At 39.1% G+C, this 26,111-nt stretch overlaps 1 protein-coding gene across 1 annotated transcript in view; it reads left to right on the plus strand.

Moving 5' to 3' along the window:
* Window positions 1-26,111, plus strand: part of NLK (nemo-like kinase) — a 180,533-nt gene that overhangs the window by 118,175 nt on the left and 36,247 nt on the right. Inside the window, exons 4-5 of the mRNA XM_006890945.1 lie at window positions 20,419-20,525; window positions 22,112-22,197. Coding sequence (XP_006891007.1) covers window positions 20,419-20,525; window positions 22,112-22,197 — 193 coding nt within the window. The remainder of the gene's footprint in view (window positions 1-20,418; window positions 20,526-22,111; window positions 22,198-26,111) is intronic.

Genomic DNA, 26,111 nt, shown 5'->3' on the forward strand with positions numbered 1-26,111 from the left:
CCTTACCACTACCCTCATTTGAATGTTGTTGTTAGGTGCCATCAAGTCAGATATGGCTCCTAGCAACCTTGTGAACAGCAGACTTGCCCCCTGCCCTGTCCTGCACCATGCTCATCATCACTTGAGCCCATTACTGTATCAGTCACTAAAATCAAACTCTCTATTCCTCTTGTGCACGGTCCTCTCATCATCTCTTAGTTCTGCTGCCTGATCGCCTTCCTAGCACATTACAAAGGGAGCCCTGGTGACGTAGCCAGTAACAAGTTGCTTACCCAAGAACCATGTGGCTCCCATAGTTCGAATCCACCAGCAACTCTACAAGAGAAAGATGGTCATTTTCCTTCCATCACAATTTATACCTTCAGAAACCCACGAGGGGGTCACTGGGAGGCAGCTGACTCAGTAGCAATGATTGAGATCATGCTATGAGCCAAGAACAAGATTCTAATCATGATTGATTTGGTGCCTTCCAAACCAACACTCCTGAAAGCTTGAGAATATAGAAAATTATTTTAGTAACATGCACTGTGAAACCAGACTCCATTGATTTGAATACCAGCTTGGTTTCTTATTACCTTATTTCTTTGGCAACTTATGTAATCTTTTTGTGCTTCAGTTTCATGATTAATAAGATATTGTTATGCGAGTTCTGGTGGCCTAATGGCAAGAAGCTGCACTGCAGTCCCAAAGGTGTGCCATTCGAATCCACCAGATTCTCTGCTGGAGAAGGAGGGGCAATCTCCTCCTGTACCAGTCAGATCTGATTTGACGATACACATATTTTTAAAAAAAATAATAATAATAAAAGTAATTTGGAAAAAAAAAGATGATGTTGTTAAGTGCCATTGAGTCGAGTACGACTCATAGCAACCCTATAAACAAAGATCTGAACCCTGTTCTATCCTGCACCATCCTCACACTATCTGATACTCAGGAGCCCGTTGTAGCAGTCACCATGTTGGTCCATCTCATTGAGTGTCTTCCTCTCCTTTGCCTACCCTCCACCCTTCCCAGAATTATGTCCTTCTCCAAGGACTATCACCTCCTAGCAACAGGTCCAAAGTATGTGAGGTGAAGCCTCATCATTAATAAAATGAGGCAGTAATACCTCATAGAGTTATGAGGATGTACATACATACACACTTAGGACAGTGCCTGACACTTGCTAAGTTTAGAAAAGTTGTAAGGGACAAGCCTTATGGGTAGGATAGAATTTAAAGGAAGTAGAAACTCTTGTGAACTTTCTGATGCAAGGTTTCCTCAGTCACTACCAACAGATAGTCACAAGTACTCATCACAAACAAATGGACTTTCCATAATGGCCTGTCACAACCAAATCTCACTCAAGAGAATTTTTTTTTTAATTAGCTAAGTAAGAATGGATTATTAACCTGGGTACTTTATATTCCTGTATTCCCTTGCCTTATTTCCTCTTCATCCAGAAGATACTGTTAATGGTCATCTTGCTGGCACCCTCCAAGCATTCTATCCAAACTGCACTCATATCTTTCTTAGTGGTTTTTCTGCTCTGCTTGTTGCTGTTGTCACTAGAGTCAAGCCCAGCACATGGTAACCCCATGTGGGTCATAGAACTATTTCCAAGGGTCTTCAAAGCTGTGATCTTTCCATGAGCAATTCACAGGCTGTCTTTTCAGCCACTTCTGCCTGGATTTGAACTGGTAACCTTTTGGTTATTAATGAAGAGCTGAACCGTTTGCTCCATCCTGGAATTGTTCCATTGCCTTTACTAAACCTTAAGATTGCTGCTGTTGTTGATTGCCATAGAGTCAAGCACTACTCATAGTGACCCTGTGAACAAAAGACCTGAGCCTTTCTGTATCATCATTTCTCCAAGTACATAGAATTTCCAGAGGCTTGTGGTTTAGGAAGTGGATGCCATTCCTGCTTCCAAACCTGTCTTAAACTAGGAAATGTTTTATTGCTTTGGCCTTAGATCTCAAGATCCCTTTGTGTGTCCCCTGTACTAGTCAATTTTTCTCTATTTTTTTTTAATTCCTTTTAAAGCCCTTCCTCCTGCATAGAGATTACCTAGTAAGCTTTGCTGTATAGCAAATCCTGGGGTTGTTTTAAAAGAACTGTTTAAAGTTTCAACTCATAATTGGATTTTTTTCCCCCCATCTGCTTTGAAGAGAATCACTATAGTTAGAGCAACTTGTTCATGCCAGCTCTTTGAAACACACCTGTGTTTCAGGTGAAGCAAAAAAAAAAAGAAAATCTAAAGCTTGAATCTAGTCTTTTCCCCTTTTAAAAAATATATCTCTAAAACATCCCAACTGGTGGGAATGAAATGCTAACAGGCCTCCCAAAGTAATTATTGAATAACAACAAAGCCACACCTAATTTGAGCCTCACAACCCCATTATCATTCTCAGAACTGCTTAACCTTCTGGTTAACCTTCTGATTATTAGCCTCTTGACATACTTAACTCAGGTGTGAGAGTTTTACAGATGCTCATGGGACTTTATTTATTTGATCTTTTTATCATATTCCACTGTTCTGGCTTTATTTATATTTTTTTTAAGATTGGTAGGCAGTGGGGAAGCATGTGTTATGTGAAGACCCAGAGGTTTCAGAAGCCACTAAATATATCACACCTGCCTTAATTGGAGGATGTGGGGAAGCAGTGGGGCTTTTAGCCACTTCATAGACCAGCTGAGTCTCCTGCTATCAGCTCAATTTATTTGAGAGCAGTACCTCAGGGAACTTAATAGAACTACAGCATACTAGCACAAGTCTGCCTTTTATTTATGTGATCCAGGAGCTCTGATGGTGTAATGAGTGTTGCATTGCACTGCTAACAGATATGTCAGTGGTTTGGATCCACAAGCCGTTCTGTAGGGGAAAGATGGGCAGTCTCTTCTGGTGAAGGTTTACAACCTCAGTAACCCAGTGGAGAGTCACCTTGAGTAGCAAGTGCTCATGGGTAGCGAGTTGGGTTTGGGGTGGTTGTATCAGTTTGCCAACTGCATAATACATGCTTACCATCATTATTAAATGTTAGTGTTATTATTAACTATTAGTCAAGGACCCTTAATAATGCAATTGATGATGGGTTTAATAGATTTTTAATTCCTAGTATTTTTCTCTTGTTGATATACCATTAGCAGTGGCAGGAGGACTAAGTGATAGGAAATAACATGTGAAAGTGGCATTGTTCCTAACAAAAGTGTGATTTTTGGATAAGGTGCTGATTGATATTCTGAAATATCAGTCACTCAGGGAACACCTTTGTGATAGCTAACCTTTACCACTCTGAGCTCCATATGGAAAAGCCCTTCTGGTTTCTAGAAGCCCTTTTTGAAAACCCAGAGTCCCCCCATGTGGAGGTCTCACAGAGATTAGCACTTTGAATTGCTTCCTTGAGTTTCTATTCCGCCCAAATCCGCGTTCTCTCTCTCAGAAATAAGATATAGAAAACTTTTCCTAGAAATGGCTTTTTGTCCTAGTGGATCATATTTTTAAAAGAATGATAACTAGGGAGCTCTGGTGGCCTAGTGGCAAGAAGCTGCACTGAGGAGGAGAGCAGTTTCCTTCTATGCCAGTTGGATCTGACTCAAGAGTACACAAGAGTGGGAAAATGAATGACAACTATCATGGTACAGTTTTTGGTGAGGGGGAAAAATATCCTCAAGACTCCATTAATAAAAAGTAAATAAATGTCTTTTCTTTCTTTAGCAGTGAAGTGACTGAAATTACCTGGCCTTCCTTTTTAAGATCACAGTCACATTAAGGGGCTTTATTGACTGGTTGTCTGATTTTTATTCTTTTTGGATATTTATATTCTTTCCTCACCCCCACAGAGGAATACTTTGGAAAGAAAGCAAAGCACTTATACATTTTAGTACACATGGGCTTTGATACTGGGCAGTTCTGTTTTATTTTGGGTTGTGTTTTCTTTTTAATCCCTCCTTAGTAGCTATTTGATCTTGGGAAAGTTGTTTCATAGTCTTTCCTGAGCCCTAATTTTCTCAACTGTTAAATGAAGTGATGTCTTTGCAGGATTATTAGAAGGAATAGATGAATTTATTTCAGATATTTGCCCAGTGCCTGACATATTGATGTTTAATAAATTCTGTACACTTCCTCCTTCCCTTCAAGATGATGTTGAAGTCAGTGAGGATGACAATGGTGACAGCTATTCTTGAAATTCCAGGCATTTATATGTGATTCTCATATTCTACTTGTGGAAAGTCAATATTAGTCCATTTTGCAAATGCAAAAACAAAGTCAAGAAAGTTACCTAATGTTACTAACTGCTTCATGGGAGAGAGATGAGCCATTCCCTCCCATGCAATGAACTGCCTTTGAAAATCCGCTGGAGATTGAGCTATGGATTGATTCCGACTCTGTTGTAAGCACCACCTGCCATGCCACGATGCTCCCACTGCCTCCATCTCATTAGCTATAAAATCATCTATATTACTTTGTTTTTCTAATGTAGAATTGTTTTGTCTTCCTTCTTTTCTGTAATTTTAGAGCTCTAATGAGTAAAGATTTAAGAATACCAGTTTCCCCCTCTGTCCACTTACTAGCTATTCTCTTTGGCTAGTTCCCTCACTGTGTGTGTGTGTGTGTGTGTGTGTGTGTGTGTGTGTGTGTGTGTGTGTACACTGTCAAATCAGGTGTGACCGTGACTGGTACTGGAGGTAATTGCCCCTCCTTCTCCAGCAGAGCATCTGGTGGATTTGAACCACATACCTCTGGGAGTTCCCTCACTTTCTAAGCCTCTTAAGTCATTTGATGAGGAGGAATCATAGCAGAACTTAGTTTTTAGACTAATTAAGAGTCAGAAAGCCCAAAGCCTGTTGGGTGAATCTGTTCTAACCCATGGCAGCCCTTCATCAGGTTCCCTAAACTGTAAGTCTTAATAGGAGGAGACTGACTGCCTCTTTTTTTGCCTTATGGAACAACTGGTGGGTGTAAACTGCCACTAGCCTGTAACATACTGAGCTCCTTAATTAGGAGTAGTTGTTGTTGTTAGGTGCCATCAAATCCACTGCAACTCATAGTGACCCTGTGAACAACACATTTGAGACCTGCCCTATCCTACACCATTCTCACAATCTCTGATATGGTCCAGCTCATTGTTATGGTCACCAGGTTAGTCCATCTTGTTGAGGGTCTGCTCTTTCTCTGACTGTCCACTTTCCCCAACATGACGCCTTTTCCAAAGACTAGTCCTACCTGACAATATGCTGAAAGTGTGTGAAGTTTGCCCATTCTTGCCTTAAAGGAATACCCCGTTTTCACTTCCTCCAAGACAGACTTGTACTTTTGGCTGTCCATGAGAAACTCGGGACTCTTCTCCAATACTGCAATTCAAAGGCATCAGTTCTTACTCTGTCATCTTTATCCTTTAACTTTGTGATGCATCCTCCTTGTTGTTATTGTTAGTTACTGTCAAGTGCAACTCATAGTGACCCTTTGAATAACAGGTGTGAATCCTGTCCTGTTCCATCCTCACACTTCCTGACACACTAGAGCCCATTGTAGCAGTCACTGTGTCAGTCCACCTGGTTGAATCTCTTCCTCTCCTTCACTGACCCTCCATCCTTCCAAACATCATGTCCCTCTCCAAGGAATAGCTCCTTCTAGCAACATTCCCTAGGTATATGATGCAAAGCCCTCATTCCAGCTGCCCCCTCTCCAAGACTTATCTGTTCTCTTGACCATCCATCCTCTCCTCCAGTACCACAGCTCAAAGGTGTCAATTCTTTTTTTGTCGTTCTTACTCACTGTCCAGCTCTCAGATGCATACTAAGTGATCAGAAAGACCATGGCCTAAAATCAGACACACTTTAGTCCTCAAGCTGGCATCATTACTCCTCAGTAATTTGGAGAGGTCCCTTACTGCAGACTTCCAGTGTAGTGCATCTCCATATTGATGATTATTGATGATTTATTCATTGTAAATACCTTTTTTCAAAGACAAAAATGGCAGCTTTACATATGTGAAGCATAGAAAGTAATTAAAAACATGATGTCTTGCGTCAGACCACTTAAGAGAAGGTGAAGCCAAAGACATTTAAAGCTAAATGTCTAACACACAGAAAGCTGGCAATAATTATCACCTTTTTACAACTTTGTCTTGGACAAGCTTCTCTGTTGATGTACATTACAGTCTTTTGTCTGCTCTACTTGATCAATTTCAGTCTTTTTCTAACCTCTTGACTGTTACCGTGCACTCACCAGTCTTTTTCTCAGACTTGTCATTGAGTTAGCATGTTCGTTACGCCCACTTGGTGCCCGGTCAGTATTTATGGATGCTAATGATGATGGTTAAACAGAGATGTTTTTGGCACCAGTCCTGCAGCCCTGAGACTGCCTGGGTAATCATGACTTCCTAAAAAAAACAGAAAAGTATCCTGTCATCTTACTCATAATTGAAGGTCGGAATTTAATGTCAGAGTTTGCTTCTCTGGGCATTTGTGTAGCCTTTTCTGCAGAATTATCTTTTCGTCAGACTTTCTAGCATGAAGTTGATTATCCTGTGTTCTTAAATTACTTCCTGAAATTGAAGCAGCATCACAGAGGTGGATTAAACAAATACTGATAATTGTGCAGATTTGTTTTAACCAGAGCAAGAGGTCAGGGTAGGGTTACCATTGAGATGAAGTTGGCTGCCAGGCTCTAGATTAGTTTCGAAGTCTTCTTGCCCATAATCCTTTTTGCATAAAAAAATTATATAAGCTTATTTTTAGTTTTAATATCTTTTGTCTGGTGGTGGGTTCCCCCCAGTTTTTTATCTTTTATCCCCCCTATATTTTTAATATATTACCTCCTCTTTTCCTTGACCTCAAAAAAATTCTCTACTTCTTGCTTCTTCCTCCATCAAACTCTGTCTGCCCCATTTGAAAACACTGTCTCCCTTAACAGCCTTCATAGGAGCCTGTCAGGATGTCCTGCTTATATTTTTGGCTTTACACTGATGACTCAGCTCTTGACACTGCATGTATTATTCTAAAGAATGTCATGTGGTTAAGATTGACTTCATCATCCAGTAAAGATGAGGTGCTTCTGTTATTTTAATAAAATTCCAATTTTTGGAAAATTTGGAATAATATTCCAATTTTTAAAATGGAGGAAGGAATTAAAAACTTTCCTTGTTCAAACAAAAAGATTATAACCAAATGAAAATGAGTCCCCATCTGTGGCATATTTCATTTCTAGAAAGTTGTCTGTTTGACGTTTTTTCTTTTAAATCATATCTAATGATACCTTATTATTGGCCTCTCACCAAAAGCCTTTATTTCCAGCAGTCCCACGTTGGACATAATTGTTCTTTTTCTTCATTTTCTCATCAAGGCTACTAGCCTAGCTTTCTTCTCCATCCCCACCTTCACCCCGTCATCTCCCCTCCCCCAGAAAAAAATTAACTGGGAGTCTGTATTAATTAAGTAGGCATATATCTTATGAAAGAGTATAAAAATTGATGAGGGAAACTTTTTAAAAATTAATTTGTGTGTGTGTTTCCCTTAAACATTTTTTTTAAAATAGGCAATATGAAGTTATTAAAGCATCAAAATAAATAATAAGGTAAATATATGTGTTTTATGTGCCATTTAGTTTATTCTCATTCATAGCACCCCCAAGGGTAGACTGCTCCTTAGTTTCCTAGGTTGTAATCTTTACTGGAACACATCTCCAGGTCTCATTGGCTGGTGGGTTTAAACTGCTGACATTTGGTTAGAAGCTAAGCCCTTAAGCACCTTCAGGGCTCCTTTTCAATCATTTGTGAAGGGGAAAAATACTTATTGAATTGGCAGACTTGATTTCAGTTTTTTACTAAAAGTTTAAGGAGTAAGAATTGAAAAAAGTGAATACTGGGGAGGTGAAAAGAAATGGACGAAAAGTTTGAAGTGGTAAAAGTTACCTTTTTCACATGAGTGCAATTAAGTGTTCCGAGATTTTCCTCAATGTTACCTATAATTCATTGTGATTCATAAAGTCAGATGTCTTCTCAAAGTAAATAAAAGACAAGTAAACATTTAAAAAACAACAACAACAAACCAAATAACAACAAACCCAATACCACAGCAAACTTAGCTTTTTTTAGTTTGGTTGGTTTTTTAAATGTTGTATTTTTTTAATTTGTGCAAACTACTATGGTCTCTGACCCATTACACTGACTGTTTTTCACCTCTATTTTTGAAATAGTTGCAAGTGAAGATTAAATTAAGTGATCAGTGTTAAAGTGGTACATAGTGGGCTAAACAAATGCTTTCTGGCAAATGAAGACTAATCTCTCAGCAGACTGTGGAATTACTTCTTTGAGGTTGTGACCTACCAAGTACAGAATTCAGGCTAAAATTCAGGTCCTAGAAGAAATTAACAAAGTGCTTAGAAAAATTCCCGACACTCAGTAAATAAATGTTAGTTGATTTTATTATTTCTCATGTGGTTTAAAAGCATGCACCTGCACAGCCATGTTTATTACTGCTTTCTTTACAATAGCAAAGAGTTGGAAACAACCCAAGTGCCCATCAACAAACGAATGGATAGAGAAGCTGTGGTATATTTACACAATGGAATATTATGCAGCACTAAAAAACAGAAAACTAATGAAATATACAAAATGAGTGACCATGGAGAACATCAGTCACAAAAAGACAAATACTGTATAATGCCACTTTTATGAAACAGGACTGAAGCGGGGGCTTCGGGTGAAAACTTAAGAGGGGATAAATAATGTACATGGCAGTGAAACAGACAAGGAAGAGAACTGTATAAATGTGATTAGGTATTGTTGGTGTGACAAGAGTCCAGAGTAAGAGCTGCATAGTAAAGTGATCAGGGCAAGGGGACTGTATAACAATGAAAGAAATTTTTTTCCAAAGAAAATTGCTAACTGGGTGGTGGGGGGGTGGGCAGGGAGGAAAATGTGCAACAGAGAATGAATGGAAATCCAAGTTCTTTATAAACTTAAAATCTCAATTAAAATTAATAAAAATGAAAGCATGCACCATTTCAAACCAAATGTGAATATAGTTATTATGTGCCATCAAGTCATTTGCAACTCTACCCATAACAGCCTTAACCCCTGCTCTATCCTGTGCCAATCTTATGGTCTCTGACACATCTACCCCCATTAGCCCAGTGACTGAATCAATCCATCTCATCAAAGGTCTTACTCTCCTGCACTGTCCCTCCACCCTCCCAAGCATGATGTCCCTCTCCAAGGACTGGTCCCGCCTTGCAACATGTCTAGTGTATGTCAGACAAAGCTTCAGAATCCTTGCCTCCAAGGTGCAACTTGGTCTCACCCTCTCTGGGACGAACCTGTTTGTGCTGCAGATCCATGTTCAGTACGCCTCCAGCACTACAGCTGAAAGGCATTAATTCTCCTATCTTCCCTACTCATTGCTACATTGTCAGTTAATTAGTATGCATATTGAATTTAGAAATTCCATAGGAGCTAAAGAAATCCTTTTTGGTGGTTTCTTACATGTGTAACTAAAAGATTAATTATTGGAATTTAGCAATTCTAATAATTTTGCGATTTCTCCCTTTAGAAAACTGTATCCTGTCTGTCCAATTTTGTTTTTTCTGATCCTCTTGGCTTTTGTAAGGGCAAGTCTGGCATATTCAATTCCTAAGCAGTGCCTAAGGGGCTTTATGAGATTAACAGCCATAGCAGTGTAATCTTTGAGTGAATCTATTGTAATTGTGTGTTTAATTGTCTGCCTTGTTAGGTTGCAAATGCAGTGAGGGCTGAGGCTCTTGCACACCACTCCTTTTCCAGTACCCCTAGATTGATATCACAGTCGGCTTTTTAAAACATTTGTTAATGAGAGAGAGTAACGTCCCATTTGAAAACATAGGTATTCTAATAGTTAACTCATGTAATGCAGGGTTGTGATTTTTTTTTTATGTCCTAGTTCTTGCAACAGGTTTGGTGAGTCACTTTTTCTCATTTAATAATGAACTTTGAATCTTGAGACTCTTGCTTTGAATCCAAGCTCTGTGTTCAGCACTACCCAGCCTTTAATAGAAATAGTTCAAAGTAAGAATTAAATGAGATTCTGTATAAAGTGGCATATGAAGACCAATTGCAGTCAAGTTTATTCCAAGTTATGGCCACTCCGGGTTGTAGAGTAGAACTGTGCTCTCAGAAGCAAATCCTGCCTTTCTCCCAAGGCACTGTCTGGTCTAGGTGAGCTCAAACCTTTTGGTTAGCAGACATTTGACCATTTGCACCACTCAGAAATGCATAAAATGGCACATAATAGGCTTTTTAAAAAAAAAAAAACAAAAAGCGCCAGCTTTTTTCTCTTCATACCCTGTAGTCTATATAACTCTTGTATTTCAAAGCCAGCTGCAGACTATGATGATGTTTGGTTAACAAGTGGAAATAGACTCGAAATGTCAAGATCCTCTAGAAAGCTCTTTGGTGGATTGGAGAGAGCACTGGACCGGAAGGCAGGAAACCAAAACTGATCTGGCTTTTTACTGACCAGGAATGTGACCTTGAGTAAATCACATAATCTCTCTGAGTCTAATGTTGACTTTATTTTAGATGGCATACTGCTGTGACTAAAAATATTTCAGACAGCAGCCAAAAAAAAAAAAAAGACCATTTTCTACCCATTAGAAAGAAGTCCCTGAAATGTTGCCTTTTCTTATTTTGCTCACTCTTTAAAACAACATAGAAACACTTGTTTCTCTTGAGGACCTGAAACATCAGAGTCACCACAGCTCTCTATTCATTTATAATTGTTCATTTACATCATACAGGTTTTTTGGAAGCAAATCAGTACATTTTCACATTCATATTTCATGGAGCTACTTAACTAATTGCTGCAATCAACACCAATTTATTTTATAGCAATGCTGTTCATATCACTCTGAGGTTGACATACCATGCACAGTGTGTTTTAATGATCATATTTTAATAACGAGTTTTGATAGAAGAAATCCCAACTTTGGTTCTGTATTTTATCCGTGCCAAATAGTAACTTCAAAGGCCATGGCAAAGTCATTGACCCTGTGGATGCACCAGCTGTTGAAGAGGCTGTCCATTTAGGAGGGCCAAAGAGGAAAAGAACACCTCATTTTTACTCTTGTTTGGAGACCCTCGTTAAATTACTACTCAGAAACAATAATCAGATAGCTGCTGTTGAAGTTAATGGCACCTCTGAGCCCCTGTCAAGAGAGCTTTATTTAATGTGCAGCAGACCTGGAGTGATGCAGGTGCCTTTTCAGGCCCTCATTTAATTTAAGCTGCTTTAGTTGGCATGGCAACTAGTTGAGACATCTGGGAGACATTATGCTGGGGATTGAGACTTCAGAGGATTTGTGCAAACCAGAAACCTTATCATAAAGTGTGTGTTGCTTCTCAATTTCTGCAGCCATATTGTGGGATTGTATTGTTTTAAAAAATTAAGAGAGAGAGAGAGTGTGCGTGTGTGTGTGTGTGTGTGTGTGTGTGTGTGTGTGTTGTAAATTTTAAAGGTTGGCCTGGTTGTTGGCTTGTTTTTTGTAAGGGAAGAATTGCTTCATTTGTATAGTGAAAAATACAGTGTCCTAACATTTTACTTTGCTAAATGAAAGCTTGACAGAACTTCCGCCCTACGAAGAAGCTATTTTTCTATCACTGTGGAATTTTCTGCATCTTAATATTTTAACCTTGTGTTTGAAAGATGTTAAGAGGAGTGGAAAGTGTCTCTGCAAAGGTAAGGTGTACCAAATATGTCAGCCACAGGAAATGCCAAAGGGGAACAGGGGGCCAGGCTTTTTAGCTCTAGAGTTTCTAATGAAGTTCAAGTTCACCTCTTTTTCCTCAGTTCTTTTCTAACCCTACCTGTCACTTTCTCAAGAAGCACAAATATGAAAGAAAGTCACAGAGCCTGAGAACAGTAACAATGATCTAGTCATTTCTGATTAGAAGAAACACCTGCCTGCTAGTTTGTATTTTAGTGAAATTGTGTCTGTTTATGTGCTCTTGTTATTGTTGTTGTCCATTGCCCTCAAGTCAGAACAGACTCATAGCCGACCCTCCACCAGGTTTTCAGAGTCTGTAAATCATATAGGAGGAAGTTGCCCATCTTTCTCCTACAGAGCAGCTAGTGGATTCAAACCGCTTAACTGTGAGTAGGCAGCACTACTCTCTCTATCCCCTGAGCCACCAGAATTTCCATATGTGGGCTTCTCCTTGTTGGGGTGGTGGTGGCTATTGTTATGTACTGTCAAGTTAGAACTGACTCCTAGCAGACCCTCCATCAAGTTTTCAGAGGCATGAGAGGAGATAGCCCATCTTTCTCCTGAGGAACAGCTGGTGGATTCGAATCGCCTGTCTTTAGTTTGGCAACATAGTTCTTTACCTACTAGGCCACCATAGCTTACTGTATGGTGGAACTGATTTACCATTTGAAAGAATGCTCAGTATTCAGTTTGAAAGTTGTATTTTGTATGCCAGGTTTTCAGTATTTTGATAGGTGTCAATACTTTGTTCTGTGTTAGGTTGACTCATGAGATTGTTAGTTTTGTTAGTCAGAAATTGCCCTGTGTTGTCAGTTCAAATGATTCAGTCCAGTAGGTTTAGGGTGAACAACATCTTGCTCTGGAAACGTGTATTTCCCAGTGTTCAAATTGTCACTGTATTCTTCTGAAATGAACAGTTGGTTTTAAAATATCTGGTCAGAACAGTACCCATTCCAGCCAGCCAATGTTTTCTTTCCCCCTTTCTTTGAAAATACAGTCACTGTTGGATGAAAGCATATGACATTATTTCATATTTATTCTCTGTTTAGGGGTGTTTTTAAATCTATTTTTTTCTTATAATGAGTCAAAGCAATATTTTCCAAGTGCCAGCACTATGAATTCAACCTGATAACTTGAAAATTAAGATGTTTTTCTCTGTTGCTTGCATGCATACCAGCTGTCGCTACTAACAGTAAAGATTCTGGCATCAGATCTTGGCTGGCAGTTCTGTAGATATGTGAGGCAGAACAGAATATAACCTACCACTCACATCCATGAAAGAACTTTTCAAATCCTGGCAGGAGGGGGAAAATGTGTCAATAAACTCATCAGACAAGACTGACATTCCGTATGGATAAATGCTTTATACACTTTCTTTCTTTGGATTACTTTTTCCTTAGTGAAATCTTAAATTGACAATACTTCATGGCAGTTGTGACGGGTTTGCTTGTTTTTCCTTTTTGGTTTTGTTCTGTTTTTTTGTTTCCTGTGTAATGCTCCTTTGATTTTTGCTTCTTGAGATTTCCAGGCTTGTTCCAACTCCAGAAGGAGACTTCTGATTAAAGGTTTAATAGTACAAATAGCTGGGAGCTGGAGAGAGGTATTTGGGGTGTTTTGGTTTTTGGGTTTTTTTTTTCTGTCCCTATCCTGTGATGAAGATTTTATATTGGAAAAAAATTTAGTGTAAAAAAGGTTAATAGCTTTAATATGTGAAGAGCTCTTAAAAATACATTTAAAAAAAAAAAGATAATGTCACCAGAATTGGAAATTGAACAAAGGATAGGAATACTTTTCTGTCTGCCAATCTATCTTTCATATATACTGAAGTGTGGCCAGTAAACATGTAAACTATTTTCAACCTGAAAACACAGTGAAGTTAATGTTAATCTTTACCTTAAACTAGGGGAGATGAGTTGGCAATATTGGGAACCCAGAAACAGGTCCTGCTGCAGAACATTAAAGGTCTCAAGTATTAGATCATCAGATACCTTGGAAAGTTATGATAAGCAGTCCTGAATATGGTTTGCAAATCTGTATAAAAGGCAGTGAAAAACCTAGATCCTCTCTGTCTCCTCTGCAGAAGACTGAAGGTTTGTTTCCTGGAGATAGCGTGCAGAGCTGAGCTGTACATCAACAATCCTGTTCCCAGAGAACCCTGGCAACCTGTGGTGGCCTGAGTCTTCTAAGACAGAAAACTAGAGGACTCTTTTCTGGAAAGCTGCATTTACTCTAAAGAGAGGGTCTGTGCATAATTGAGAGTCCTTCTAGATCACTTTTGTAAGGCTCTAAATATCCAGCAACAGGAAGTTGTTTAAATCATGATATATTACATAAAATGATCTTTAAATAATATGGTTTCTGTTTAAACACTGAAAAATACTGTAAAAGAATGTTGAGAGATGTTTCACAAGATATTTTTAAGTAATACAATATGATCCTAATTTGTATTTTCATTAAAACTTCTATTTTATGAATGCACAGAGGAAAAGATTGAGATGCTAGATTGCTAACAAAGATTATTTGTAATATTATGGGTGATTTTACTTGTAATTTATTTTATTCCTCACAGTAGTCCTGGGACATAGTAGTGTTGTTACATTTGTACACCAAAATGAAATAATGAGGCTCTGAAATATTAAATAAGGCTCAAGGGAGCACAGTCACCAAGTAGCCAAGGTGGAAACTCATGTCTGATTCTAGAGTTTGTATTTTTATTTAAGGGACTAAACCTTAATATATTCATATCCATTGATAAAATAATTTCACTTGCAAGAATCTATCATTAGAATATTATCAGACTCAGAAAAAGAAGTTTATATAATCTCACATAAAATAATATCCTTTTTATTATTTTAACTTTTTTCCTCCTTGTGTACTGTAGACTCAGATCCATCTAGCACAGGAGCAGATTGCCTTTCCTTCTCCAGTGGAGCATCTGGTGGGTTCAAACTGTCCACCTCCAGGTTGGAAATACAGCTTCTTGCCACTAGGCCACCAGATTTCCCTAATAAATCTCATTTTTTTTTTAAAAAATTATTGCACTGCAATACTAGAGGTGGTTGTTGTTGTTGTTATGTTCCGTCGAGTCGTTTGCGACTCATAGCGACCCTATGTACAATAGCCCTAAACCCTACTCTTTCCTCTGCCAATCTCATTGCCTTTGACACACCCATCCCGAGTACCCCAGTCACTGAATCAGTCCACCTCATAGAGGGTCTTCACCTCCTGGGCTGTCCCTCTCCAAAGACCTGTCTCTCCTTACAACATGTCCAAAGTATGTCAGGCAAAGCCCCAGAATCCTTGCCTCCAAGGAGCAGCCTGGTTTAACCCTCTCTAGGATGAATCTGTTTGTTTTCTTGGCAATCCATGGTACATTCAATACTCTTCTCCAGCACCACAGCTCAAAGGCATCAATTCTCCTTCTATCCTCCCTAGTCATTGTCCAACTCTCTGATGCATAACAGGTGATTGCAAAAACCATGGCCTGTATCAGGCGCACCTTAGTCCCCAGAGAGACACCGTTGCTCTTGAGTACTTTAGAGAGGTCCCTAACTGCAGACTTTCCCGTTTTTTGATTTCCTGGCTGCTGGTACCAAGAGTGTTGACCGTGGAGCCGAGCAAACTGAAGCTGTGAACAATCTCAATCTCTTTGCCATCCATCCTGATGCTACCCATTGGTCCAGTGGTGCGAATTTTTATCTTCTTAACATTGAGCCTCAATCCATATTGAAGGCTGCAGTCCTTGACCCTCTGCAGTAAGTGCATGAGGTCCTCCTCAGTTTCAGCGAGCAGGATTGTGTCATCTGCATAACGCAGATTGTTGATAGATCGTCCACCAATCCTAACGCCACACTTCTCCTCATAGAATACCTCCTATGAGGATACCAGAGGTACGCGGTTCAAATCCACCAGATGCTGTGCTGGAGAAGGAGGGGCAATCTCCTCCTGTACCAGTCAAATCTGATTTGATGGTACACACACAAAAAATAATAAAATAATATTAAAAATATTCTATCACCACTGGGCCCATTGGAAGCATCAGGATGAATAGTGAAGAGATTGACATTGTTAACAGCTAATTTGCTTGGCTCCCCAGTCAGCACTGTTGGCACCAGCAGCCAGGAAATTAGAAGACATACTGCAATGGGAAAGTCTGCTGTTAGGGACCTCTCCAAAGTACTGAAGAGCAGTGGTGTCACTCTGGAGACTAAGGTGTGCCTGATACAGGGTATGGTCTTTGCAATCACTTGCTATGCATGAGGGAGTTGAACAATGATTAGGGAGGATAGAAGGAGACTTGATGCCTTTGAGCTGTGGTGTTGGAGAAGAATATTGAATATACCATGGACTGCTAAGAAAATGAACAGGTTCATCCTGGAGAAGGTTAATCCAGGCTGCTCCTTGGAGGCAAAGATTCTGAAACTTTATCTGACTTACTTTGGACGTGTTGCAAGGAGGGACCAGTCCTTGGGAAGGACATCATGCTTGGGAGGATGGAGGGACAACGCAGGAGAGGAAAACCGTCTAGGAGGTGGATTGATTTAGTGACTGGGCTACTGGGGGTAGGTGTGTCAGAGACAGTGAGTTTAGCACAGAATAGAGCAGGGTTTAGGGCTGTTGTACATAGGGTCACTATGAGTCACAGGCAACTCAGTAGCACCTAACAACATCAACAACCATACAATCCTGAATGTACCAAATCTTTTATATCCTTGGTAGCTATGCATAATCAGGCCTGGTTAGTTCTGGATGAGAATTATCTTTTAACAATATCAATGGTGGACCTTACTGGACTGAATACACAAGAATCAAATTGGCAAAATCTATGGAAAGACAGATGTAGTCATCAACATTGGTTAGAATACGGCTCAGACAAATTGAAGAACAGATCATCAGTTATTCATATGCATGTTTAAGTGCATTTTAAGAAAAAAATTGTATATAAACTTTAAATGTAGCATAGGTTTTACATTCAGAGACCACTGAGTTGTCAGATGATACCAAGATTACCATATATGCTAAAAGCAAAAGCTCAGTAAGAAGAGAAGGAAACCAAAATAGATGTTGAGACTCCAAAACTTGCTTTTGATTGTATTATGACGTGCATGGAAGAAATAATAAAGTAAAACTGAATGAAATTTCAAAATGTCAACTCAAGGGGGCAAAGTCACATTTTATAATCAAATGTGCGATCACTTGGAAGAATTAGAGCACTAAAAGAGAACATAATGAGCATTTCTTAAGCTGTTAGAATTGAAGAAAAATATTCAGGCTTCAAGTTAATAATAATAAAGGATTCTACATACTTTGGACATGTTGCCAGTAGGGACCAGTCCTTGGAGAAAGGCATCCTACTTGGAACGGTAGAGGGTAAGTGGAGGAAAAGAAGACCTTAGATGAGGTGGATTTGACACAATAATTGTGGCAATGGAGTCAGAAGTGTCTAAGAGGTTGGTTCAGTATAAGGCAAGGTTTAGGGCTATAGTTTGTAAGGTCACTGTGAGTTGAAGTCAACTCAGTGGCATATAAGAACAACAGTGGTAAAATATTAACTGACTTGCAACCCATTAAAGAAGAAGGAGGGAATATACAGAAGTCACTGCACCAGAATTGGTCAGTGTTAACCATTTTAGGAGGTAGCATTTGATCACAAACCTATGGTATTGAAAGAAGTACAAGCTATACTACATTGATTGATGGAAAAAGCACTCACTGCTCTAAGTCATTGGAAGATAATGCCTTGGCCCTCTAACTTGAAGAAGTCTATATTTGTGCCCATTCCACAGAAAGGTAATCCAAGAGAGATCCACATAACAAAATTAACAAATGATATCATTACTTACTATCATGTGCAAATAAAATTCAGTTCTATGTGTGTAGGGTCATTACTCAACGTCATCTAACAATAACTACCGAATAGTAGATAGGGAGCGCTGGGGGCCTAATGGTAAGAAGATGTGCGCTAATCCTGAATTCACGTGGTTTGAATACACCAGCTGCTCCTCAGGAGAAGGCTGGGCAGTCCCTTCCCATGCGATTAACTGCCTCTGAAATCCTACTGTAGGGTCAGCTGAGGGTCGGTTTTGACTCAGTGGCACACAAGAACACTATATAGTTAATTCATTCAACAACTGTTTAAAGGGATATATTATTGTTTGTGTTTAGTTCCATTCTTAACGAACCCGTATGACAGAGTAGAACTGCCCCTGAGGGTTTATTAACTGTAATCTTGTTAGAACTAGAGTACCAGGACTCTTCTTTTTCTACAGGGCCACTGGATGGGTTTGAACTGCCAGCCTTTCAATTACCAACTGAATGTTTAACCCTTTGTGTCACCAGGGTTCCTTTGCACAAGTACTTACTATGTGCAGATATTGCTCTGACAATTTAAGATACACTTGCAAACAAAGCAGATAAAAACTTTTGTCTTCTAAGAGGAGCATTTGGGATAAGAAACAATTAGTATTGTAGGATAGAATATTAAGGGGAAAAGACCTGTGTTAGCAATGGGTTACAGGCAAGCATTATTGGGAAGAGAAGATTTGAACAACCTAAGAATTTGGCAAAGACATACCCAGGAATGCACAATCTGGGCAGAGGGAGTGGCGAGGGCAATGGTACCTAAAGTTGGAATGTATTAAACATGCTCAGAGACTAGCAGGGATAGATGATAGCAAGGAGCAAAGTGGAGAAGTTAAGAGAAGTGATGACACCAGATGGTTTATGACCTTTAAGAGTTTTGCATTTTTTCTGTATGTAATGTGAAGTCTGAAGAAGAATACCTACTCAGGCTTTCAGTTGATAGAAGAAATGAATAGGTAAATACATGGCTGGCACAGGTAAAGGAGTGTTTTAAGTGAAGAATCGAGGTGGTTCATTATTTCCATTAAAGACTTGCTGTTCTTACTTTTTCTCAGAAAAGCTATGAGACCAGGCTGGATCAGGAAATTGTCTGAGTGCCAGATGACTTGTCCTTTTGAAAGATTCTGTAATCTCCCTCTAAGAGAAGAAAGTTAAGATTGTAGGAGGTATATGAGAATGGAAAAGGATTCTTTGCAGCTAATAAGCTCTTGTGTCTCTTGTCATTTCCTCCTTTGCTGTCAGTTTCTCAGGGCTCAGATTACCTCTGTAAAACTAGCTTCTACAAACTGTCAAGATTGTTAAGCCTTGTAGGGACCTCGTCAGGTCAGGAACCTTACACCACTGCACAGTTTTCTACCACATCTGCCTCCGCATCCCTCTATATCTTAAAGAAGGCTAAACTTCAGTCCTGAACATCACCTACACTTAGCTGCAGAAAGGACAAGATAGGAATCTGTTCTGATATAGATATATAGATATGAAAAGGTGATTTGTAAATATCTCTAACACTTATGTGCCTCGCAGGAGTTCTGAACTGATCTCTGTGACTCCGCAGGCCTGACCCTTTTATCATCTGCTATACGTTGATTGAACAAAACCCTCGGGACATTAAAGTACAAAGCATAGGAAGTTTAACATTATCTTGAATGTATAAAAAGTTATGTTGTTATTGTTATGTGCCATCGAGTTGTTTGCGACTCATAGCGACCCTGTGTACAAGAGCTCTAAACGCTGTTCTATCCTGTGCCAACCTAGCCATGTCAGACGTACTTATTCTGACCGCTCCAGTCACAGAATTGATCTGTCTCATCGAAGTTCTTCTTCTCCTCCGCCGCCCCTCCACTCTGCCAAACATGCCCAAAGTATGTCAGACGAAGCTTCAGAATCCTTGACTCCAAGGAGCACTCCAGTTTTACCTTCTCCATGACAAACCTGTTTGTTCTCCTAGCAGTCCATGGTATATTCAACACTCTTCTCCAGCACCAAAGCTCAAAGGCATCAATTCTCTTTCTATCAACCCTATTCACTGTCCAACTCTCTGATGCATAGCACGTAATTGCGAAGTCTGTAGCACGGATCAAGCACACCTTAGTCTCCAGCCTGAATTCGTTGCCCTTCAGTACTCTTGAGAGGTCCCTCACAGCCAACTTTCCCTATGCAGTTTGTCTTTTGAAAAAGTTATTTAGTAAAAGAATTAATGTTTTTGAGATTATAAAGAACTTGTATTTGAACTAGCACTTTAAGCATTTCTTGTAGGATCATTATAGGGAAATTTAAGCTACAGTTGATATGCACATTGTTACAATTTTCCAGTTTAAGAATGTTTTGAAATAATTTTTTTTAAAAACCACACAAATAAAAAGTTTTGAGACCTGCAGATCACGTGTCATAGTGGCTTAGGTGAGACCACCAAGTCCATTTTCTTTGCATTCAAACTACAGCACCATGGCTGAGGGGTTCTAGAGATGGTGTTTGCTTTGTACATGTGTCTTTTTCGTTGGGGTTTGGGGGCATGCTAGGGAGGGTTGGGATTTCATTCTTTATACTTCTTAGTTTAAACTCTTTACCCTTGTGTTGCCTCATTTATAATACTAATTACAAAGAAGTTATTTGCTTGTTTACTTCTGCCAACTTTTAAACATGTAAGTTATTTCATTTTGGCAATGTTCTGTTGTGTGAGTACCATCATTTTCAACCATATCGTGCTATCTGGAAGTTCTCTCTCCCTAAATTTCTGTAGATTTGGGAGCAGAGTTAATTTCTTAGACCTAGTAGCTACTTTGAACGGATTGTGTACTAAATTCTCTGAATTCTCCTTAACTTGAAACCTTAAGATATGTTGTCACAGAATTGATGCAGAGTGACCTACATAAAATTATCGTCTCTCCTCAACCACTCAGCTCAGATCATGTCAAAGTTTTTCTTTATCAGATTTTACGAGGTAAGATTTTCTTTATGAAGAAAAAGGCAGTTCCACTTAAAAAAATGAAGTGTTTTGCTTTTCATCTAAACAGTCTGATTTTTTAAGATTCTCTTCTTCCTTTAAGACTTTTCTCTTTTGGTCAAGGTATGTGTAATTATTGTATTTTATATTAAGGATTAATTTAAAGGCTATCCAAATTATTTTCTTTACCAAGTCATGGTAGAAAATGCCACATCTAATTCATTAGGTAATCAAATGGATTAATACTTTATAAAGATAAGGGAGTAAATAGCAGGGATGGTTTGTCACAAAAGTTCCACTAAACAGCCTTTAGTTCTCAACAGGGTAGGAGTACGTGGCTTCAGGAGACTGGACTGAAGTGCATCTGGCTCCCATAGATGACTTCCATTCTACAGGCCAGCAGTATGAAGGCCTTGTCAGAGTGCCAGCTAGTATACATATACATTCTCAAGTCCAACTTTGCAGAATAAAAACCAAAGCAGATAGAGCAAAAGAAACTGCTAGAGTCAGCAGAGTAACTGATCACAGAGTGCTAACTTGATGGAGAAGTGATTTTCAGATGATGTTGGCACCTCTGACCATCACTTGTGTGTGAATTCTAAAGGAATTTTGCTCTTACAATTGGAGAATTGTTAAAACTCAAGCTGCTTTCATACTTAATAAACTGTTTCTCAGAGCTTTCATAAGATTAAGACATTCCTTATAAAGATTAAAAGCTACTTCCGGGGGAGCTCTGGTGGCCTAGTGGCAAGAAACTGCACTGCAATCCCAGAGGCGCACGGTTCGAATCCACCAGATGCTCTGCCGGAGAAGGAGGCGCAATATCCTCCTGTACCAGTCAGATCTGATTTGACGGTACACGCACACAAAAATAAAAATAAAAAATTTAAAAAAAAAGCTACTTCCATGAAGGACTGAAATGAGTAAGTAAAGCTATTACCTCTGATAGACTTTGTTGATAACCTAGGTGATGGTAAAGGATAGTTGAACTTCTATACACTTGAGAAAAATGGGATTTGCTGCTTTTTAGTCAGAGAGGACTCAACCTTGAGTCTGTGTACCAAAAAAAGGAATGTTAAATATATTAAAAAGTGATCAGTTAGCTTCTTGAGTCTCAGTAGTGGAAAATACAACTGCCAAAGCTCACCAAGTGCCTAGATTTTATCATGTCAGTGGGAAACCAGTGGGAGTTCTGTAGTTGACCACAACTGTTTTGTTGGAGCCGTTTTAATCATGGTTCAGATCTCCTTGTAGCCACATTAATGAGCACTTCATGGATATGGTAGGATCAGTCTTAACTCCAGTGTCTGAACAACCTATCTGTATTAAAATACTCTTTGGAATGTCATATATTTACTCATGGATGGTATTTTATTGTAGCAAAATAAGTTTTTTGCGGAAAAAAGAAAAAAGTTTCTTGCAATAAGACTAAGTAAACTTTTTATAATAAAATTCATCATGTTCATTATGTAGATATTCAGGGAACATTATTGAATCCTCTATTTCCTTCTAAGATGTCTCCTTTATCATTGCTCCAGTGAAAGGATTTAAAGATCTGCAATTAAATATTTTTGTTATTTCAGGTTTAAAATATCTCCATTCAGCTGGCATTTTACATCGAGACATTAAGCCAGGGAATCTCCTTGTGAACAGCAACTGTGTTCTGAAGGTAGCTTTTCCGTTTACTTAACTATCTGAAAAAGAAGAGAGGAAAAGTCAGAATGTCAAGGCAGGCTGTAAGAATACGCTTTTTTGAATGCAAGTAAATTTGTTTCCATTATTTTGCACAGAATTAAAGAACCTGGTTTTCTCTAGTAATATCATTAGTCACAGCCTGTAGCAACTGGTTTCTTCAAGATCGCTTACAGATGTTTTTGGAAAGAATGAAATTGGAATTATAATATGACTTAAAAGGGAAAAAAAGACGACTTATTTTAGACTTTCTTTATTAAAAGATGTATAAATATCAGAAGAAATATTGACAGGAAAATGAAGTGTGGTTATTAAGAAGATTGTCAACATTTTTATACAAGTAACCTTTATTTTTGCTGTTTCACTGAAGTAGCAGCGTTGGAAAGCAGAAACATAAGTAAACGCGCTAAGCCAGAGCAGGATGTATGCACATATCAAATGTATTTGCACATAATAGAGTAACCAACTCACAATCACTTCTCTAAAATGGAAATTGATTATAGGATTAATATAATTAAGGTCTCCTACATCTCACATCATAAGTTTCCATTTTATTTCCAACCTCCCATTTACTTTTCTGTAAGGGCTCATAAAGAATAAAATTTCCCCACCTCTTTCTAACACTGGTTTGCATGAGCAGAGCCCCTATAATAAAAGGTCAATGTATTTCCTCCTCAGCACAGAAATTAGAGCTAATCCTAGAGCTGTGTCATCTCTGTATAACCAAATGAAAAGTTCCACTTATTTTATTAGTGGTTAAATGTGATGCTTCATAAAATGTTCTTAATATTTCAACTGATAAATTTGAACAGAGCTGGTGTTGTGTGTTTTTAATAGTGCTACTAATGGTAATCAAAACTGGCGTTATTGAATCAAATGCCTAAATATAAAACCTGAAATTGTAAAAAGTACAGATTGAAAGATAGAAACATTATTGTTGTGTGACATCAAGTTGGAACCGACTCATAGCTGACTCTCCATGGCCGGAAGACATTGCCCATCCTCTCTCAGAGCAGCTGGTGGATTCAAGCTTAGTGCTTGGGATTGCAGTGCAGCTTCTTACCACTAGGCCACCAGAGCGCCTTAGAGACAGCACTCAGGGCCCCGATACACCAAATAAATAAAATATCAAACACAGCTGAAAATGCACAAACAGAAGAAAAAGAACTCAGTAACTTGGATTTCCTAAAAACCAAATGCAGGGGGGAAATAAACTCATAAAAGGAGAAAAAAGAACTACCAAACTGGGATGATTTTGGGTATCACATATCTGGCATATTTTAAAGTGTCATATATCTAAAATGTATAGAAAACTTAGTATCTCAAAAAGACAAACAGGCCAGTTTTAAGAATGGTCAAAGACATGAACAGATACTGCACCCAAGAAGAAATTCAGCCAGCTAACACAAGAAGATGCCAAAACCATAATCTCGGGGTTAGTTGGTAAAACACAGTTTATAAAGGTAATGAGCTAATATTACTAGTCTGATGAGTACCGTCTAAAATGCAACTATTCGTCCCTTCCCACCGGTGCAAAGGAGAGTGTAAAAGGCTCAAGGAAACAATTGATGCAGGTTGTTAATGGCCCACCAGAACCGCAGCCTCCTCTGACTTGAGACCAGAAGAATTACCTGGTGCCTGGCTACCACTACTGGCCTCTCTAACACTGCGATAGAAATTCCCCATTAGAATGGATTTGAGAAATGTAAGACAAGCTCCTTTCCTTGGTGCATCTGGGGCCACTAGCTCCATCACCAGGAAGCTGAGCATCTCCATCTCCACCACTGGCTGCCGGAATTCCTTGAAGTGAATGAAGAATGCAAACCTTTAATGAGAAGTACATGGTCACAGATGCTGCTGCTTCTCTGGGTGAAAAGTAGAAGGGATAAGTTGTCTGAATTAGTGATGGAAAAAAATCAAACAAGATTTTCCCATGAAGCAGGATGTCTTGACCCATACATAGCCAAGTTCACTAGCTTCTGAATGAGGTATATTACTGTTACAAACCAAGGGGAAACTGGAGAAAGGAAGTGAGAATCTGTTGGGGTGTTACCTCGTGAATCTGTAATCTCAAGTTGGTTATTGTAAAGAAATGAGAGAAGGCTCTTCCAGGACTGACTGATGCTTCCTGTGCCTCACCACCTAAGGATCAAAAGAGTCAGCAGAATTCACAAGCTCTTCAGTCTCTTAAAAAAGACTATGTTTGCCAGTACGTTGTGAGAAAGCCCTAGAACAAAGAAACGAAACTCAGGACCAAAGCTTCCAAGTTTCAGCGACTTTGTTGCCCCACACATCCTACAACATCAGTGTCTGCATATTGCTCTGAAGAAAGAGTGCACACTAAGAAAAAGAATGAGCCCACAGAACATTCCAAGGTCTTGGTCAAGAAAATGAACAAAGGAGAACACCGGGAATGCATTGTCAAAAACAGGGGCTGTCTTTTCTTTTTTTCTTTTTTTTTTTAAATTATTAAATTTTATTAGTTTTAATGAACATTTACAGAGATTTTGGGTTTTCATTCATTCATTGTTGCACTGTTTTCTCCACCCTCCTCCCCAGTTCATTCTTCCCCCCCCAATGTCTTTTTTAATTGTCCAATTGCCACAGTGCTTGTCAAAGCCAGTTCTGATTAATCTCCTTTGTCTCTGTGTCCCTTGCCATTCCCTATCACTCCTCCCTGAGAGATACTTCACCCTAATTCAAAAGGAAAAGGGGATGGCGTATTCTCTTAGCTACTTCCTGCTGAAAAGGGATGCTGTGGGTTTCAGGGTGAAGGTCTTCTCTCACTACTCTAAAGGGCCCCTTTGGCAGTAGGAAACACATAGACTATTATGGAGATTGATTTTGGAATTTAGATGCACTGTTATTAATTGTGCTTAGCCGTACATGTTCATATCCTTGAAGATGTATCATGGAAGTGTTGCAGCCTAGAAGATACAAATTTAACTAACAAGTTAAAAGTGCATGAGTCAAAAATTGAAAAGCAATAATATTCTGAGTAGAGGTTCTAATAGTGGCACAAATCAAGTTACAGAGGTAAGGTGGTTCCATTGCCATCCTTACTCTAACTTAATTCTTTTTTTTTTAATTTAAATTTGTTATTAATTTCAGTGAAAATTTACAGAGGCTTTGGATTTCCATTCATTCATTGTTGTAGATTTGTCCCCTCCCAAGGCTCCGCCCCACCAGACATTACCCTCTTGGAAAAGTAAAAGATTCTTTCATTATTTTACAAACCCTCCCCCAGGTCCACTCCACCATGTAGCCATCGCTCTAGACTCTTTTCATGACAGAAATACCTAATCACATATCTCTTTTAAACAGTTTTCTCCCTTCTCTGTTTCAGTGCAGTATACATTATTGAACCCATCTTACTCAGTCTCTCCCCAACCCCAAGGACAGTCCTGTTCTACAACAGTGGCATCATGTAATATTTGTCCTTTTGTGACTGGGATATTTCACTCAGCATAATGTTCTCCAGAGTCAACCATTTTGAATAATATTGCATGAGTTCCTTGTTTTTTAATGCAGCATAGTATTCCATTGTGCGAATATACCACAGCTTCTCTAGCCATTCGCTTGTTGTTGGGCACTTAGGTTGTTTCCAACTCCTTGCTATTGTGAACAAAGCTGCAATAAACATGCGTGTGCATATATCTGCTTGGGTGTCAGTTAGGGTCTCTTTGGGGTATATTCCCAGTAGAGGTATTGCGGGGTCAAATGGTATCTCTATTTGCAACTTTTTGAGAAAGCGCCATTACCGCTTTCCACAGGGGTTGCACCATTTTACATTCCCACCAACAGTGAATAAGGGTTCCAGTTTCTCCACAACCTCGCCAGCATTTATTGCTTGCTGTTCTGTTAAATTTTGCTATTTTGACTGGGGTGAGA

Source organism: Elephantulus edwardii, unplaced genomic scaffold (assembly GCF_000299155.1).
Source record: "Elephantulus edwardii isolate Elephantulus edwardi_28Jun2011 unplaced genomic scaffold, EleEdw1.0 scaffold00094, whole genome shotgun sequence".
Lineage (NCBI taxonomy): Eukaryota > Metazoa > Chordata > Mammalia > Macroscelidea > Macroscelididae > Elephantulus > Elephantulus edwardii.